At 44.4% G+C, this 16085-nt stretch overlaps 1 protein-coding gene across 1 annotated transcript; it reads right to left on the bottom strand.

The window, feature by feature from the left end:
- Nucleotides 1–590: 590 nt before the first annotated feature.
- ICOSLG (inducible T cell costimulator ligand) lies at nt 591–14948 on the bottom strand. The gene is made up of 7 exons (XM_033053298.1): nt 14848–14948; nt 11755–11795; nt 8601–8969; nt 7835–8116; nt 6085–6261; nt 5008–5043; nt 591–2715 (listed from the first exon to the last, which is right to left on the bottom strand). Exons 1-7 carry the CDS (start codon nt 14859–14861, stop codon nt 2705–2707), a joined length of 930 nt encoding a protein of 309 aa, XP_032909189.1. The 5' UTR covers nt 14862–14948; the 3' UTR covers nt 591–2704.
- Between the last annotated feature and the right edge of the window lie 1137 nt (nt 14949–16085).

Genomic DNA, 16085 nt, shown 5'->3' with positions numbered 1-16085 from the left:
AGCTGGAAAAAGGGAATGCTTTTTTGAGCAAAAGAGATATTTCAGCTCTCACAGGTGAATTTTCAACAGTGCATTTAACAACAGGGCAGATGGATTCAGTTCACTAAGTGCAACACATGTTTTCCCTTGGGGCTTTCCATTTGTGGTTTACCAGCCGTGCCACAACAGAAGTCTTTCGCTTTTCTGTGAAAGTGAATCCATTTATTAGTCCTCCAAAGCTGCATCAACTGCTGCTTTCCTGTGCCTGTGTTTAAGTGAGCTGCTGTCTTTAATGAAGGCAAACAGAGGGATGCAGGTGCTCATGTGCAATGAGCTGGTTTCGGTTCTGGAAGCAGCAGGGTGTTCTGTACCTTTGCTCAGGGTTGTAAAGTTGGGTGAGAAATGGATGAATCAGCCCAGGCTTAGTGCTGCCTTCAGGCCACTGCCTGGCTTTCATGGAGTTTGTTTTGTGTTCTTCGAGGGATTTTGTTGTGTGAGCCAAAATTAAGCAAAGATGGTCAGCTGTGTGGCTAAAAGTAAAATTGCCACTTTGGGTGGGGGCAAAGGCTTGGACTGACTTGTCTCTGTGTGTTGCCAGATTTAGTCAAACATCTAGAAGAATGAATAGATTTTATTTACAATATAAACATGGCATGTGAAGATAAAAACTGTTATTATGAAATTCCCAATGTTTTGAATGGTAACAACCAACTGTCATCTAGGATTTACTGACCTCCAGGAATAGCTGGATCCCTAAGCTACATGAAAGCAGAGAATTTGCAAGAAGAGGTTTTTGTATTTAGGGGTATCCATGAAGCAGCCCAGAAGTAAGAAAATCCAACCAGCCTAAATTTGTTTTAATACCATATTGAGGAGTGACTGCTGTGTCTCTTCTTACATCTCTGAACCATCACAGCTGCAGAATATAAAAGGGGAAAATTGCTGGTAGGAAAGGCTTCTGTCAGGTACAGCAGTACCAGAGGCTGCACAAAATTACTCCATGTGACAGATAAGGGGGAAATGGCTGCAGGACTTCTTACTGAACCACTAGGAAATGGTAACCCTGCACACCTGCACAGATGTTGTTCACATTTTTGAGGTGTCCTCAAGCCTTCCTCAAGTGAGTTCCCTTAAGGGTACACTGAAGACTAGACTTGGGCTCAGAAAATATCTAATATCTGGATTAATGGACATGAGAGAAGCACAGCCACTCAGCTGGGAGCCTCCCTGGGGGTATTGCTTTGACAAAAGATAACTGCTGCACTATTGCCAAATGATCTTGACTCCACGTGATGTGAGTACAGCAGAATTTTCACGTGCCTGGGAACTGCAAGCTGAACTTGATATGAAAAATCAGTGTCTGAGCTCAGAGTTGACACTGGAATGCCTCTCACACAGAGCAAGAACAAACAAGGCTATAACTCACAAAAATCATACAATTTAGTCTTGGTGCAGAAGAGGTCAAGTGTTTCCAGAGCTCAGTTAAAAATAATGAACTCCATCCCCCTGTGACAAGATGGGGAAACTGTCCCATCTGGGCAAGACAGCTCACAGAAATTCCTCCTCCTTCAAAATTTCACATCATCAGCAATTCTACTCTTTTGCTATTTTCAGTCAGTCAGTTTGGCTGACTTGGGGCTCAAACAGCAAGGTACTAGCACAAGGAAAATGCAGTTCTTGGCTTTCTGGACATTCATGGACAACACACTGATAGAATTTGCACCTTCTTTTTTGTTTTGTTGGGTGTGTGTAAGGATGAAACATAAGCACAAGTTCACAAGTTTAAAACCTTCAGTTTAAAATCCTCCCTGGGAGCCACAGGAAAGGCCTTAAATAATTTTCAGTTGAATAAAGCAGAGCTCAAGCACAGTTTTTGTTCCATCCTGAGAAGGGTAAGTCCAGGTAACATGACATTTACATAGAATAACATTCTATTTTTAATTGGTCAGATTTCCACAGCCTGTTTATTTTTTCTCACAGCTGGCTCCTGTTGAAAGTGGAAATCCCCTTTTTGGTGGAATATTTGGTAAAAACCAAAATGTTGCTACAAAGGCTTAAAGAAGGCACCTTCCCTTATGATTACACATTCAGTATTTGACCCCATCAGAGCAACTCCTGTTTTTGGGGGGCTGGGTCAAAGTGTTCTGCCTGGTTCTATACACACTAGCAGCTGCTGAAAACAGACAATGGAAGGATTGTACTTTACAGAGAGAGAGAGAGAAACATGGAAGAGGTCACAAATCTCACTCTTCAGAGTCCTTCAGTTTTCTTTCTTTGTTTTAGCTGCCTTCCTGCACGTGCAGTAGTCATCCTCAGGGTAAGGTGACAGCAAGAACATCCCCTGCTCCTGAAATGTGGCTCCTTCTGCTCCTGGCAGTCCTCAAGGACCACGATGGAAGACTGGACAGTCACCAGCTCTCAGTGGTCTGGCACAGAGCAGCTGAGCCCCAGGATTTCTGCTTTCCCCAAATCACTACAGTCACAGAGGGCTGTCCAAAGTGCTGAGCTGGAGTGGTGACACAACTGTTCTGTGGGCACAGTCAGTGGCTGGAATGAAAATCCAGCAGATTTTCCTCTCTCTTGTGTTCTAGAAGCTTTTATTTATTTTTTTGCCATCTCTCTTAGCAGAAATCTGTCACTTGTATTACAAACAGTGCTGCCACTGAGGGAGTGATGCTTCTCTTGACACATCTCCAGCTGCCCAAATTGTTGGTAGTCCTTCCATTTAGACAGGTGCTGTAAAAACAAAATAATTTCTTTTTATTTAAAAAATAGACAAAAACTTCCCCAGAAATAATCATTCCCAGCATTGCTTTTCCTGTGTAACCAGAGGAACAAGCTGCAAAGCTATGGAAAAGATACATTCATGCTGCTGAGAGAGAACTGACTGGGGATTCCTGGAAACCCAAGACACTGGGGGCTTTCTGTCCTCATGCCACAGTCTGGAAGTGCCTCTCTGTGCAAATGGAAAAAGTGGCCTCCCTTGTGAAGGGAATCACCTTGGGTTCATTTAGAAGTATTTCAGAGAATGAGATGCACAAAGCCTCTCTGTGGCCAAGAGAAAACAGCTTCCCCAGGCTCCTCTCAGGAGATGAAGGGATTCCTTCAGATAATAGTTCAGAATGCTCCAGCTCTGAATTTCTCCTCACCAGAGCATCCTGCCCCACTGACTGGGATGGGTGTCTGGAGAGACCATCCCACCAGGATGGAGTTACTCTTCTTTATAATCTCTTTCCTCCCAGTTTCCAATCTCTTTTTTGCCTTTGTAACAGCAAAGTTATTTCAGTAATCTCATTTTGGTTTGCAGTGTTCAGGATTCTCACTGCCATGAAAGAGCCTGACCTTCTTCCTAAGGTGCCAGAAGCAGAAGTGCATTTACAGCAGTACTGAAAGCAAAATGCTGTGGCAGAGCATCCCCCTGGCTGCACCTCCCCAGGGCCTTACCCCCATCTACCACACACAACAGGACTGAAAATACCAAATAATGATTTAATTAGGTTAGAATTTCTCCTGGAGCCCATCTTTTGTACTAAGGTTGTATCAGCTTTATTTCTAAATAATTTCTGACAGATACTGGTTTTCTCTTATGAAAACACAAAGCAGCAAAATGGACTGATAGAGACTTGACAGACAAACTCTGCCTCAGTGCTTAACTACCATTACCCTTAGACACTTTCCTCTGACATCTAGCTTAAATAATCTTTGTTTAAGTCTGTTGTGCCTTGAGTGCAGTGTCAGCTGTGCTAGCACAATAAATAACTTGTCTCATCCTCTCGGAAGACACTCTGAAGAGGGTTGTTATTGTGTCCTTAATCAGCCTGGCCTTCTCCAGCCTAGCAGACATAACCAATCTCTCAGCAGAGATCACATTCCCTAGACTGTTTTCATTTCTCTGGTATTGATCCAAGTTGTCCTTAAACTGGGATGCCCAAAACTCAATGGTGGGACAGCTTCTGTCATCAGTGAGCCACCAAAGCTGCTGTCCCACCTCCTCTTCCATGAGTGGAGTGGAGAAATGACAAGGAAAAGACAGCATCTGGGAAAGTGCCTTTGCTTTGTTCTTAATGAACAAATCACACTACAGCAGCCTTCAACACAACAAGATAAATATTTACTCTTATTTAAATCCCAGAGATTTTTTTTACTAATAGGCTAAATTCAAGCATCTAACCAAAAAAGGCCTGGTGTAAGTAGGTCTGGAGAAGGAAAAGTTGACCTTAAATGCGCTGCTTGTGTTACATTAATGCAGTTCTCAGGAACAAAAGGAGAAGATGTCTCTGTTTTAAGGAGAAAATCCATCCTCCTGTCCATACAGAGTGCAATGCCTGCTGTTGTTTAGCAAACACAAATGTTGGGGAGGAGGTTGTAGTCTGGAAAATCACTGACCATTACCCCAGTTTCCATGACTGTCAAAGAATTTTTCCAGAACAAAGTTTTTAAATTGAAGGGTTATTTTGCTTCTGTTTGATACTATGAATTGAGTACATTCACAGCATCTGCTACAGCAAACTATGCTCTAACTATTACAATTTTGGTGAAAACATCGTATTTTCTGCAGAGACACCAAAGCAACAGTCATTAGCTTCAGTAGAAGCTACCAAAAGAGATATCTAATAGGCAGATATTTCACCCTGTACTCTTGCAAGTCCTCTGTCCAATTTTTTTTCCAAATCTGTATTCAATTTTTTCACCCAATTTTAGTTTTTCCCCTATTATAAATAACAGATGAATTTGTAAACCAGCTGGCCTGCAGTATTGCATTCTTGCCTATAAAAATAAGAACATGGTGAAGGTCTGAAAGGTTGTCTAGGAAAGGTTTTTTTAAAATTGTGTGTCTATAGGCTCAGGTTCACAGACATGATGTAAATGATGTCCCTGTATCCCAGTTAAAGACCACCTAGGAGGTAGTGCCTAAAAATGCTTGTTTGTATCATCCAGCAAGTCTAATCTAAAGGCTTGTGCTGAACTTGAGTACTGAAGCTATGAAGCTAAGTCACTCAAAACAAACAAAATGTTTTTAATACTTACAGTTGAGTCCTCCTTGGTATTCTCTTGGTTGGACATCTGTTGAAATAAATGCATGGGTTTCAGCATGTGGGATAGATAAACACAATCTTCAGAAAAATGGGATTAATATTAAGCAGAATCCACCAAGACTGAAGGTGCTAAATGTTCTGTAAAATGCAGTCCAATATTCTATTTGCTTACAATCTAGGCTACCATTTCAGAAAGGAGAGATTTTGGGATAGAAGTGATAGCCCTGCTCCCTGTCCTGGGACAGAGTCCTGCCTCACTCCTGGGTTGTTTCTGAAGGAAGGACATGACTTTATAAGAGCTGCTGCAGATCCTGGACAGGATCACTGCCCTGCTTTCCCCTGGGCTTTTCTAAGGCTCCCAGGCTTGCTAACATTGAGGAAGAGGGCACCTGAAAACCTGGATTGTCCTTGTCCCTGAAGAGTGTGCTGTCCCTGCTCTGTGCCATGGATGTCAGCTCCTGGATGGATGCAGAAGGGTTTAGAGCAAGTGCTCAGCTACATTAGCAGACCCAGTCTGGTCCACAAGACATTTTTTAGAGCTCTTTTAGAGTCATGGAGTGGGCAAATCCAGCTACACAAGGGTACATGTGTGACAGTGAGACCAGCTACATTTCTGCTTGATCCCAGCAGGATCCTGACCCTTAATCATCCAGCCAGTGGCTCTGAAGCTCTCAGGATTGAATTATGTTCTGATTTCTGCTTCAAACTGTGCTAAGCTGAGTGAGCTACCAGCCCCAGTCCTGTTCCATGCCATCTGTCCAGGAAGAGCCTGCAGGGATCACAGCTGACAAACCATGGCCCAAAGACACAAAGTCCGAGTTACTCTCACATCCAGAAATTACTTCCTGTGAAGCTCAGACACAGGAAGAGAAAACCAAAACTAACATGTCCTGGGGCACTACATTTCCTCCCCAGGGCACCCCAAGTTTTTAATAATGGCATGATTCCCTGCTGTCATGGGCAGGCAGCTTGGTCATGCTTTAACTTTTCCTGCTGGAGAACATCAAGTATTTTGGCAAGTGAAAAAGAATTCTTGTAATTTGGTCATGCAAACAAAGTGTCTCATTACCTCTGTAGGACACTAGGTTAGAGGACCTCCTCCTCCAGAGCCAGCAGATTAACCCAGTTAGCAGACCTATCACAAAGACAATGCCAATGATGCCAGCTGCTTGAGCACCTCGTCCTTTTTTTTCTGGTTTTTCGTCCCTTTCTGAGGCAGAACCATTGCTTTTCTTCTGCTGCGTGTCTGGAACGAATAGAAGAGGATGTCATAAGGTGTAAATTTTTGCATTTCATACCAGGAAAATATTTCACCATGCTTTACATGCCTAAAAAAAACTCTGAAGGACTAAAGATTGGTGCTACTCATATCACTGTGATTTTGGTGATTCCTTCTGAGTGAGACACATCTCCAACTAATTATGTCTAAATTCCAGTTTACTCTTCCTGTCATCATAATGCATCCATTCTTCTTTCTTCCTTTTTCTTTTTTCCCTCCAACTTTGAGAGACTGTATGTGTGGGCTTGTATCTAGACTCAGTTGAAAATAAATCTATACAGAATCTATGATGTAAATCTGATGGCATTCAGAAAAAAGAGTGAAAACCAATCTGATGGCATTCAGAAAAAAAGGTGAAAACCTGTTTCCCTGAAGTTAGTGAAGAATCTTCACCCCTTGCTGCAAACTGAAGGTTTCAAATCACATCTCTTACTCTTTCAATGCAATTGTGAGACTTTAAATAAAACCCCAAAAATAGTAATCTGAAGGTCTTCTCCCTCAGAAGACAACATGACAATGCCATTAGGAAATTAATGAGGTTACCTAGTATTCCTTTAATTTGGGATGACAGCATGGTGTATTATCACATAAACATTCTACTGTGCAACTTCTGCTCATGTGTTCAATTTTTGCCCCTGGAAGTAGTTTTTATAGTTTTCCTGCATTCATGGGATCAGTGTTTGGGGTGTTCAGGTAAATGAGCTGTGGGAATCCAGCTACACTTATGGAAACATTCCAACCTCCTTGCACCGGGGTGCAGAGACCTGTGAGAGAAAAGTGTGGCTGGAGGCAGGACCAGGAACAGCAATGAGATCAATCAGCCACCTCCAGATCAGCCTTCCCACTCCAGACAGATTCTCTACACAGCTTTTTTGGAAATAAGGAAATGCAGCGGTGGCACTGTAACTATAACTTCTTAATACCCTTTTTTTTTTTTTTTTTAATAGCTTTCTGGTTTTGTGAAGAGTTGAGTGACTAAATTCTTGCTTTTCCTATTAATCATCACATCAGCACTAAATAGCACATTGTACTTGTGCTATTAGGTACATTGTTCTATTGAGCTCATATTGCCCATTGGCTGCAGACCCAGTTGAAGCCGTGCACTGTAGTAACCTGAGTTTTGGAGACTGCAAACTGAACTTTGGAACTAGGCAGAGTAAAAAGCAAATGTGAGTGTTGCAAGGCCATTGGGTAGGGAGTCATAAATCATGGATCTGCTGTATGGTGGCCCCCAAAAAACGATCTGAATCCCCAAACCATCATGTTCCTGAGGAACTAAAAGGTTAAGCTCAGCAATTATCTCGGATTCAAGAGCTTCTCAGTGCTGTTGTCATAACACACTTGGTGAGTTATTCACTTCAGTGTGGAGGAATTAAACATCAAGTCCATAACTAGAGCTTGAAACAAAGTCTGAGATGATCTCAGCACTTTTGGGAACTGCATTAATACATAGCCCTCGTTAGTGCATATCTAGAGACAGAGACATGCTGGCTGATATTCCTGCTACCTGGAAAACATGAGGCAGCAGGAAGGAACTTACAGTTGGCTGATAGATTTTCCTTCAGCATCTCATTTTCTATGGAGCACTCTATTTGCATGTTAGAAGTGGCTTTGACCTTCAGTGTGCTAAACACGTTGAAAGTGCCATTGTCGTGGGATATGATTGTTTCTGATGGAGACAGGCGGCTGTTGTTCACTTTATTGATCCAGTAGACGTTGGGCTTTGGGTACCCATTGCCAGACCTGCAGTTGAAGGTCACCTCCTCTCCAGTGCTGTCACTGTTTCTTATTGGTCCACTGAGTATTGGTTGGCTGTAGCTCACTGGAGAGCAACAAGAAAAAGAAATAGTTGTTGATATTTAGAAATGTACTGGAAAGGCAAAATTTTGAGATGGATTCTGAAGCCAAACTGCTGGATTTCACACCACCCTCATGACTTGAAAGAGAAACACCTGCAGGTTTGGTCTGTAAGCCAGAGAGCTGAGAGAATCACTGGGAGGGCAGAAAGCTAAAGCCAAACCCAAGGGAAGAAAGGACCAACTTAAGCTGCTGTCACCCAGTCACATGCAAGGGCTCTCATATCCATGAAAAACAAGAAGAAAAGAAACACACACTGGGTAAACAGTTTTACATTAATTCTCCAAGGTTTATATTCCCTGTCTGTAACATTTAAATTAAGCAGACTATATTTTAGCAAAGGGCAAAAGTCTGTTTCAAAGCTAAAGGTGTACTAAAATATAATAACGAAATAGCACAAATTTGAAAAGCAGAAATGAGAATTTGGGAAAAGTGACAAAAGTTCTTACCTGCTAAACTGAGAACCACTTCTGCCTGGTAAATCACTTTGGAATATTCAGTTGTGTTCTGCACTATGCATTTGTATGTATTTCTGTCACTCTGGCTGACATTTAGTAATAGCAGAGAAAAATCACCATGTTCCAGCCTATCCCAGAACAACTGAGTCCTGTCCTTAAAGCGAATGCACTGATTCCTGTTATCCTCTTGGCCAGACATCAGTATATGCACAACTGAACACTTTTCTTGATAAGAATCATCAGCTATTTGCCAATATAACCGTAGATTTTTTAATTCCAAGTTGTTTTTATTAAAAATGCAGCTTAGTGTGGCGTTGTCTCCAAGTTTACTGATGACGTTCTTCTTTTCTAGCACAGTATCTACAAGATTAAAAGAGAGAGAGAAAAAAAAGGGAGGTTATGTGGAGAAAAAAGTAATTATTTTCAAGTACATTCTACCCCATATAGACTCCATTATTAATTTCATAGCAGGTGGATGAGTCTGCTCACTTCATAGTCATTCCTACCCTCCAAATTTCCAGTGGCTAATTCTCTCCATGTCCATTTGACTGTGCATTGTCCAAAGGGACTTTTCTCTGAGAGCCCACCAGGCTTAATCATTCCTAGCCCCATGGATACCAACAGTTCACTTGGTGCACTGACTGCAGACATATATTCAAGTCCTAATGCTTTAATAATCACTTCTGGTTTTTTGCTTTTAATTAAGAAAAATGCCAATTAACTCCACTTAGATCACAAGAGGTGGAAGCATTGATAAGAAAGAGTGCTGCCATTATTTTGAGATCCAAAAAATTAAGAAGGGGAGTAAAAGCAGTATTTCTCAAAGTCAGCATGACAAAGAAACCACATTTTACTGCTACTGTCAGTGACACCCTCTCAACAAATAGACTCAGCTGGCAAACCAGCACAGCCAGCTACCTCCAGTGACACATTTATTAGACATTTCCATCTTTAGGGTCACTTGTATCTGGCTTTCAGAATACTTTTCCTGCCTTCCAGCCATGAGAAAGGCAGGCTCTGCTCCAAGGCAAAGGCACGAGGTGGCTGGCAGCTGATGGAGAAAGCACAGCCCAGTGAGTCCCACAGGGCTGGGCATCCCTGCTGGATCCAGACCAGGATCAGCAGCTCTGCTCTACAAAACCTGGTGGTGCAGCTGGTTGGTGGCACCAAAGCAGTGTCTTGTTCACAGAATCTCTGGGTTGGAAGAGACCTCCAAGATCATCGAGTCCAACCCATCCCCATCCCTAACACCTCAACTAGACCATGGCACTGAGTGCCACATCCAGACTTTCTTAAACACATCCAGGGATGGTGACTCCACCACCTCCCTGAGCAGACCATTCCAGTACTTTATCGCTCTTTCCATGAAAAACTTCTTCCTAATATCCAACCTGTATCTTCCCTAGTGCAGTTTGAGACCGTGTCCTCTGGTTCTGTCAGTGCTGCCTGATAGAGACCAACCCCACCTGACCACAGCCACCTTTCAGGGAGCTGTAGAGAGTGACGAGGTCACCCCTGAGTCTCCTTTTCTCCAGGCTGAACAACCCCAGCTCCCTCAGATGTTCCTCACAGGGTTTGTGTTCCCAGCCCCTCCCCAGCCTCGTTGCCTCCTCTGGATGTGTTCAAACATCTCAGTGTCCTTCCTAAACTGAGGGGCCAGAACTGGACACAGCACTTGAGGTGTGCCCTCACCAGTGCTGAGTCCAGGGGAAGAATGACCTCCCTGCTCCTGCTGGCCACACCATTCCTGACACAGGCCAGGGGCCATTGGCCTTCTTGGCCACCAGGGCACACTGCTCGCTCATGTCCATCCTGCTGTTGACCAGCACCCCCAGGTCCCTTCTGCCTGGGCACTGTCCAGCCATTCTGTCCCCAGCCTGTAATGTTTGCAGGGGGTTATTGTGGCCCATATGCAGGACTCAACACTTGGACTCGTTAAACTTCATCCCACTGGACCCTGCCCATCCATCCAACCATTCCAGGTCTCTCTGCAGAGCCCTCCTGCCTTCCAACAGATCAACACAAGCTCCCAGCTTAGTGAGTTGTGTCAGGCAAGGTGGGGTCAGGCATGGGGCTGGATGGGAGAGATTACAGCTGGGAGAAGGGATTAAATGGGTGGGTGACTGAGGGAAAGGAAGGTGACAGGAGTGGAGGTTTGGAAATGCAGCAACAGTGCGTGGTGAGGTGGGAGGGAGGTGTCAACATTAAAGGGGAACCTGTCTTTGTGAGGGTGCACTGGACTCAGAAATAGCTCATCTGCACATCTGAATTGGGCACCCTGGCCCAAGAAAAGCACTGAGGCAGACACAGTGCTCGCAGGGAGAAAGGCAAGATGTTTACCAGGCACTTAAACTCTGCAGGGTGGCACTGGAATTAGCAGGCTTGAACTGCAACACACTTCCTTGGCTCAGATTTTGGGAAACCCATTGGAACAGTAGGAAAAGGAGTGCCCTGGCAAAATGGGTGCAACTCCATCACTGCCAGAAATGGGCCAGCCAGCATCTATTGAGACTGAATCTGGTACAGCTTGTCCTGATATCGAGGCCAGGGAGTTTCCTTGGTGACTTTGTTGAGGTCCTTCTCAGTGATTAAGCAAAAACAGAGGAGGGAACTCTAAAGCCATTTAAGTATCACCAGGTGGTGTGATTTAATTCTACCTTTGTTTTGCAAGGGATATTTTAGAACTGTTGTAAAATTAAATTACTAATAGTAGGAGTAAATTTACTACTAATAAGTAGTAGTAAAATTACTAATATTGGCTACTTGATAGTGTGATGTATAATTCTACTGAGTATACAGCAGATAATAACAGATGTTAGATCTGCTTATCAGCAGCTCTTATTACTCCACTTCTAAGGCCTTTTGTTGACAGAGATAAGTACACAGGGAGGTCTCTGAAGCAAGCAAAGCAATCTGAGCAAGAGCATCCATAAGGTCCCTTGCTGCTCTCTGCAATGAAACTGATAGGAACTGATTGTGTTTTCTTTCCCTGATGCATGTCAGAGAAATATTTCACACTGAGAAATTCTTTAGTATCTCATAGAAAACACAGATGTTAGTATTGTACATTTTACAACTATGTGCATTTGACCAAATGTATTAAAGGGAGGGCAGTTTATTTTTTACTGACTTTTTCTGAACTTACCAGCTTTCAGGATATGAAGGAGCAGTAACAGAAATCCGTACCTAAAACAAAAAGCAAACGAGTGTCACAACTGACTTTGCATCTCTGTTGTTTAAATAAGTAATAAACCAAATTTTGATTGTCTTTATATAGTGGCAGAAGTAGGTAAATTAGGTACTGCTCCCATGTAATGCCCCATTAAGTATTTGCATTTTTGACAGCTGCAAAATTTCTGTTTATACAACTCAGCAGTGGTTTGGTGGCCAAGGCCATGAATAGCAGCAAAAAACACTAATATTGGAATCAGGGCAGAGGGCACAAAGCTGGTGTTGGGCCTGTCTTCTCTTCTGGAAGAATCGATTGGCTTGCTGGACAAGCAGGCTCTGGAGCCTGTCTGGGTCACTGGGAAGGACAGTGGCTGCACAGGTCAGAACCAGGCTTTTCAATCTTTTGCTGAAGCTCATGGAGTTAAAGTTTTGTCTGGTTAAATGACAGCTGACCATGCTGCCCACCAAGTTGTGCATTCAGTAAAAATGTGTAAACAGGAAACCTGCTGATAGTGGAGAGCTGTGCAAAGGTTTTTCCTGGGAAGAATTTGGTGTGTTTGATTACTCAGGAGGGGCAAATCTGTGCAGCAGTATCCCCAAAGGAAAGGAGACCATAGGAAACCCAGTTTAACCATCTATAAAGTCCAAGTGATTTAACTCTCATCCCACAGGGGTTTAAGGAAGATAAATGGACAGCACTTCCCTGTGAGTTACTTTAAAACAGACTTTCACCACCACACCTAGTTCCATACCTCTCCTTCCTCCAGACTGCTGTAGGAAGGGGAAGAAAGATGATGGAAAGTTTTGGAATGAGAACTGTGTGGGTGCAGCTGCCCACCTTGGCACTGCCCCAGGTGCAACAAGGCTGCAAAGCTGAGCTGAGGGCAGAGTGACAGGAGCACTGAGCTGTCACCAGCACACCCAGCTCCCCTTGGCAAGCAGGACCGAGAGGCCACACTACCTGGGCACAGCTGGCTTCCTTCCCCAGTGTTCTGGGCCCTGGGCTGGGGCCAGCAGGCCATTTCTAATCAGAAAAATAAAAATTTTTCTCATTTCCAGAGCTTCCCACCCAGACCAGTCACTGCCTTCCCTCCAAACCAACCCTGCCCTGCCTGGCCTTCATCCCTCCATGCCCTAACCTAAGCTCACTCCCCAGCAGCCATTTCTCACTTTGCTGTATTTACAAAAGCCCCTCTCTTCCAGGGTTCCAAGCACAGGAATTCATACATCACTTCCCAGCTTTGCTTTTGCCCAGCTTCACTCCCACCACCTGCCTGGGCACAACCTGGGGCTCCTCTGCTGCAGAGGAGTGTCTCTAATTCCCACCTGCCCCCCAAGAAAATTATCATCTTCCCAAATATATTCAGCTTCCCATGCAGAAAGCAGAGGACATGCCTGACACAAAATCTACATCTACTTGAAGCCCCAGACTGAGGTGGAGAAACTTTAGGGGAGAATCAGTATGAATTGTATTATTATTTTTTTGTATAAAGAAAACACTTTATTTTCTTTTTCTGTGTCCTTTGAAATGATCTGATAGATGATGCTTGAAAAGTTTAAGTGGATGCCCAGTGTGGAAAATTTCTGCTCTATTATTTCAGTAAATCTGCAATCAGTCTCACAGGAAGTCTCCCAAGGATGCACACCTAAACATTCTGTTCTGTCTCTGACAGTGGTTTTACACGTGGATTTGTATTTAATTCCTGCTATATTTTTTACACCGTGCAGGAATCATCACGTTTGTACCAGGCACGTAGAGGTGTGTTTTGGCAAGCTCAACTCATGTAATCCTCAATCTTTCTTAATCCCATTCCTGTGTTTATTTTATTATTCTCCACCCAAGTTAGAAGCTATGGATGTAGCAACTCATTCGAATAGAATGGTAACAATAACTGACTGATCTTTATGGGGCTCTCTAGGGAATTTCCCATGGTAGGCATTTGCTAATGTCAACAGACACTCAGATATTCGGCCAGAACTGACTCTCACACGTTTGTGTACAAAGCAGATCTTGATTCCTTATTTTAGTAAGTGATGCCACAGTCAGGGCTGGACAGATGCAGAGAAGCCTCATCCTTCTACTCGGAGGAAGTTGCAGCTGTGATTTTTGGGCAGTGTCAACCCACGATGTTTCCCTGGAGCAGCTTTAATTCCAAGCTTCAGTTGTAAGAAGGGAGAAATGCTCTGCCTGCAGAGAAACCTCATTTTTGCCCTCCACATGGACTCAGCTCCTGTGTCCATCACACTAGCAGTGAACTTAATCAAGTGCTGGCATAGCTGACAAGACCTTATTTGGGTCTTGCTCTCATAATTTAAAAAAATAATTTATTTTTTTTTACTTTTTCAATTCTTTCCCACACCTTCCTCTTCTGCAGGTTTTTTTTAAAATGCCGTGTGAAACAGGAGAAAGTTGCACTTCCCCTTTCTTGCTGGCTGAGACAATTCTCCCTACCAGCACCTCAGCTTTTTCGTCACTGCTCATCTCAAAGCCATGGGATATTGCTGCCGTAGCACACTCTAACCAGGCAAGGGGATACCCTGACGCTTACAATAACAACTTTAGGGGTTTGCCCTACTGCTGAGACCCACTCTGTCCCCTAACCTTGTGCCGACACGGCTTTTCTCGATCACCAGCTCACCTGCGGAGCTCCTCTACGAGCTCCTGTGGAGCAGCGCTACCCTGGGCAATAAACCCCAGGTGAGTCAGGTGCCATCGAAACCCTTCAGTTGGAAACATCCATAAACAGCCCGTTAATTGCCTGGAGCTCTCAATGGCCGGGCACGGACCGGGGATCGCTGCCGGGACAGGCGGGGGAGCTGCGGCAGCGCCCGGCTCAGCTCCCGGCTCCGGACGGGACTCTGCCCCACACCTGGGGGTCACCCCTGGCTCCACTGAAGCAGCCCAGTCCCCCCCAGCGCTGTCCGTGCCCCTGCAGCAGCAATATTCGCGTTTCCCTGCCCCTGCAGCAGCAGCACCCGCGTTTGCGCATCCCTGCAGCGCTGCGGCAGCGACCCTTCCTTCCTTCATTCCTTCGTTTCTTCCTTCCTGCCCCCGCGGCCACCTCACCTTGGCGGCTTCATCGTGCCGGAGCAGCCGTGCCGAGCCGAGCTGAGCTGTGCCGAGCCGAGCCGAGCTCTCTCTGCCCGTCCGGGGCCGTTCCCTTTCCCTCCCACGCCTCCCCCGCCGGGGATTTCCGCCTTGAGAGCGCTGTGCGAGCTGCTCGAACGGGGGACCCAGCACTGCCCGTCCCGCTGGTAAAATTTAAAAGGTTTAATTAAAAGACAATAGGAGACACACATAAAGCAAAGGGTTAAAACGGCCGGGTGCTTGCCAAGCTGCTGAGAGCACACAGCTCCTTCGGGAACGCTTTTTAAAACACACTTTATAATACATTAACTTGTTGCATAGTCATAGTTTTTTTATGTATAGTAGAAATTTTTTGGGAACTGTTTAGTATGGCTATTTTTTGGGTTTGCTTTTTTAGAGCGTGTGTGTTTTTTGGCTTGTGGTTTTAATTCTCTTGCTATTATTTTTTAATTTGTGTAGTGGTTTTGGTTTTTTGCAGCCGGCGAGTGTTGATAATTGTTGTGTTAGTTGCAGTGCCCCCATTACATGTTTACGGGCTGTTACTTTAACTAGGTGGGTAGTCTAAACATACTATTAAAAAAAAAAAAAAAAAGTTTAACTTTTGCTATTAGAAGAAAAGAAAAAAACTTATACAGAAAAGTTATTTTCGCATTATACATGTAGTATTTATTTTAATAGTTGCGAAAAGCCAACAATATGCCATGCAGTTACAACACACAGCCTTGTCGGTGCTGCTGGATGGGTTCCCGGCTCCCACAAACCCTTTTCCTCCACAAACCCCTGTCGGGTCCCCGTCAGGTGGGATGGTTGGGGAGCCAGGGCTGAGCAGCTTTTGCCAAGCACGGAGACAGCAGCATCGTCCCGGGTCTGAATCCCTGGATATCGGTCCCGCAATTCCCTGGAGATCGATCCCACAGCCATGGGGAGGGCAGGGACCGAACCCCCTGCGCTCCGGGATCTCGAGGAATCCACCCTGGGAAAGTCGTGCTTCAAAGTACATTAGGTGTATACTTGCATAAATAGCATATTTATTCTATATTTATATTTTGTAAATAGCTGCATGGGATTTGATAGAGAACAGAACCGCACCTGGAGCTGTCGTAGGTGTGTGGTTTTAAAGCCGGCTGTTTTAAAAGCTGCGGTTCTCAGTCTCTGCAGTTTCGTTTTTGGCTTTACATCAGTGGCTGATGTTTGCCCCGTTTGTTGTCAGGAGCTTC

Source organism: Catharus ustulatus, chromosome 2 (assembly GCF_009819885.2).
Source record: "Catharus ustulatus isolate bCatUst1 chromosome 2, bCatUst1.pri.v2, whole genome shotgun sequence".
In the NCBI taxonomy this organism is placed as follows: domain Eukaryota; kingdom Metazoa; phylum Chordata; class Aves; order Passeriformes; family Turdidae; genus Catharus; species Catharus ustulatus.
Note: the sequence above shows the minus strand (reverse complement) of the source record. Positions and strands in the feature narration are given on the sequence as shown.

Bases quoted from the DNA above. Each gene is read 5' to 3' on its own strand.
- ICOSLG (XM_033053298.1), bottom strand. The intron at 8,970-11,754 runs GTAAGTTCAGAA...TTAATCTTGTAG, and splicing joins CCTTCATATCCTGAAAGCTG to ATACTGTGCTAGAAAAGAAG. The intron at 6,262-7,834 runs GTAAGTTCCTTC...TATTCGTTCCAG, and splicing joins GGAAAATCTATCAGCCAACT to ACACGCAGCAGAAGAAAAGC.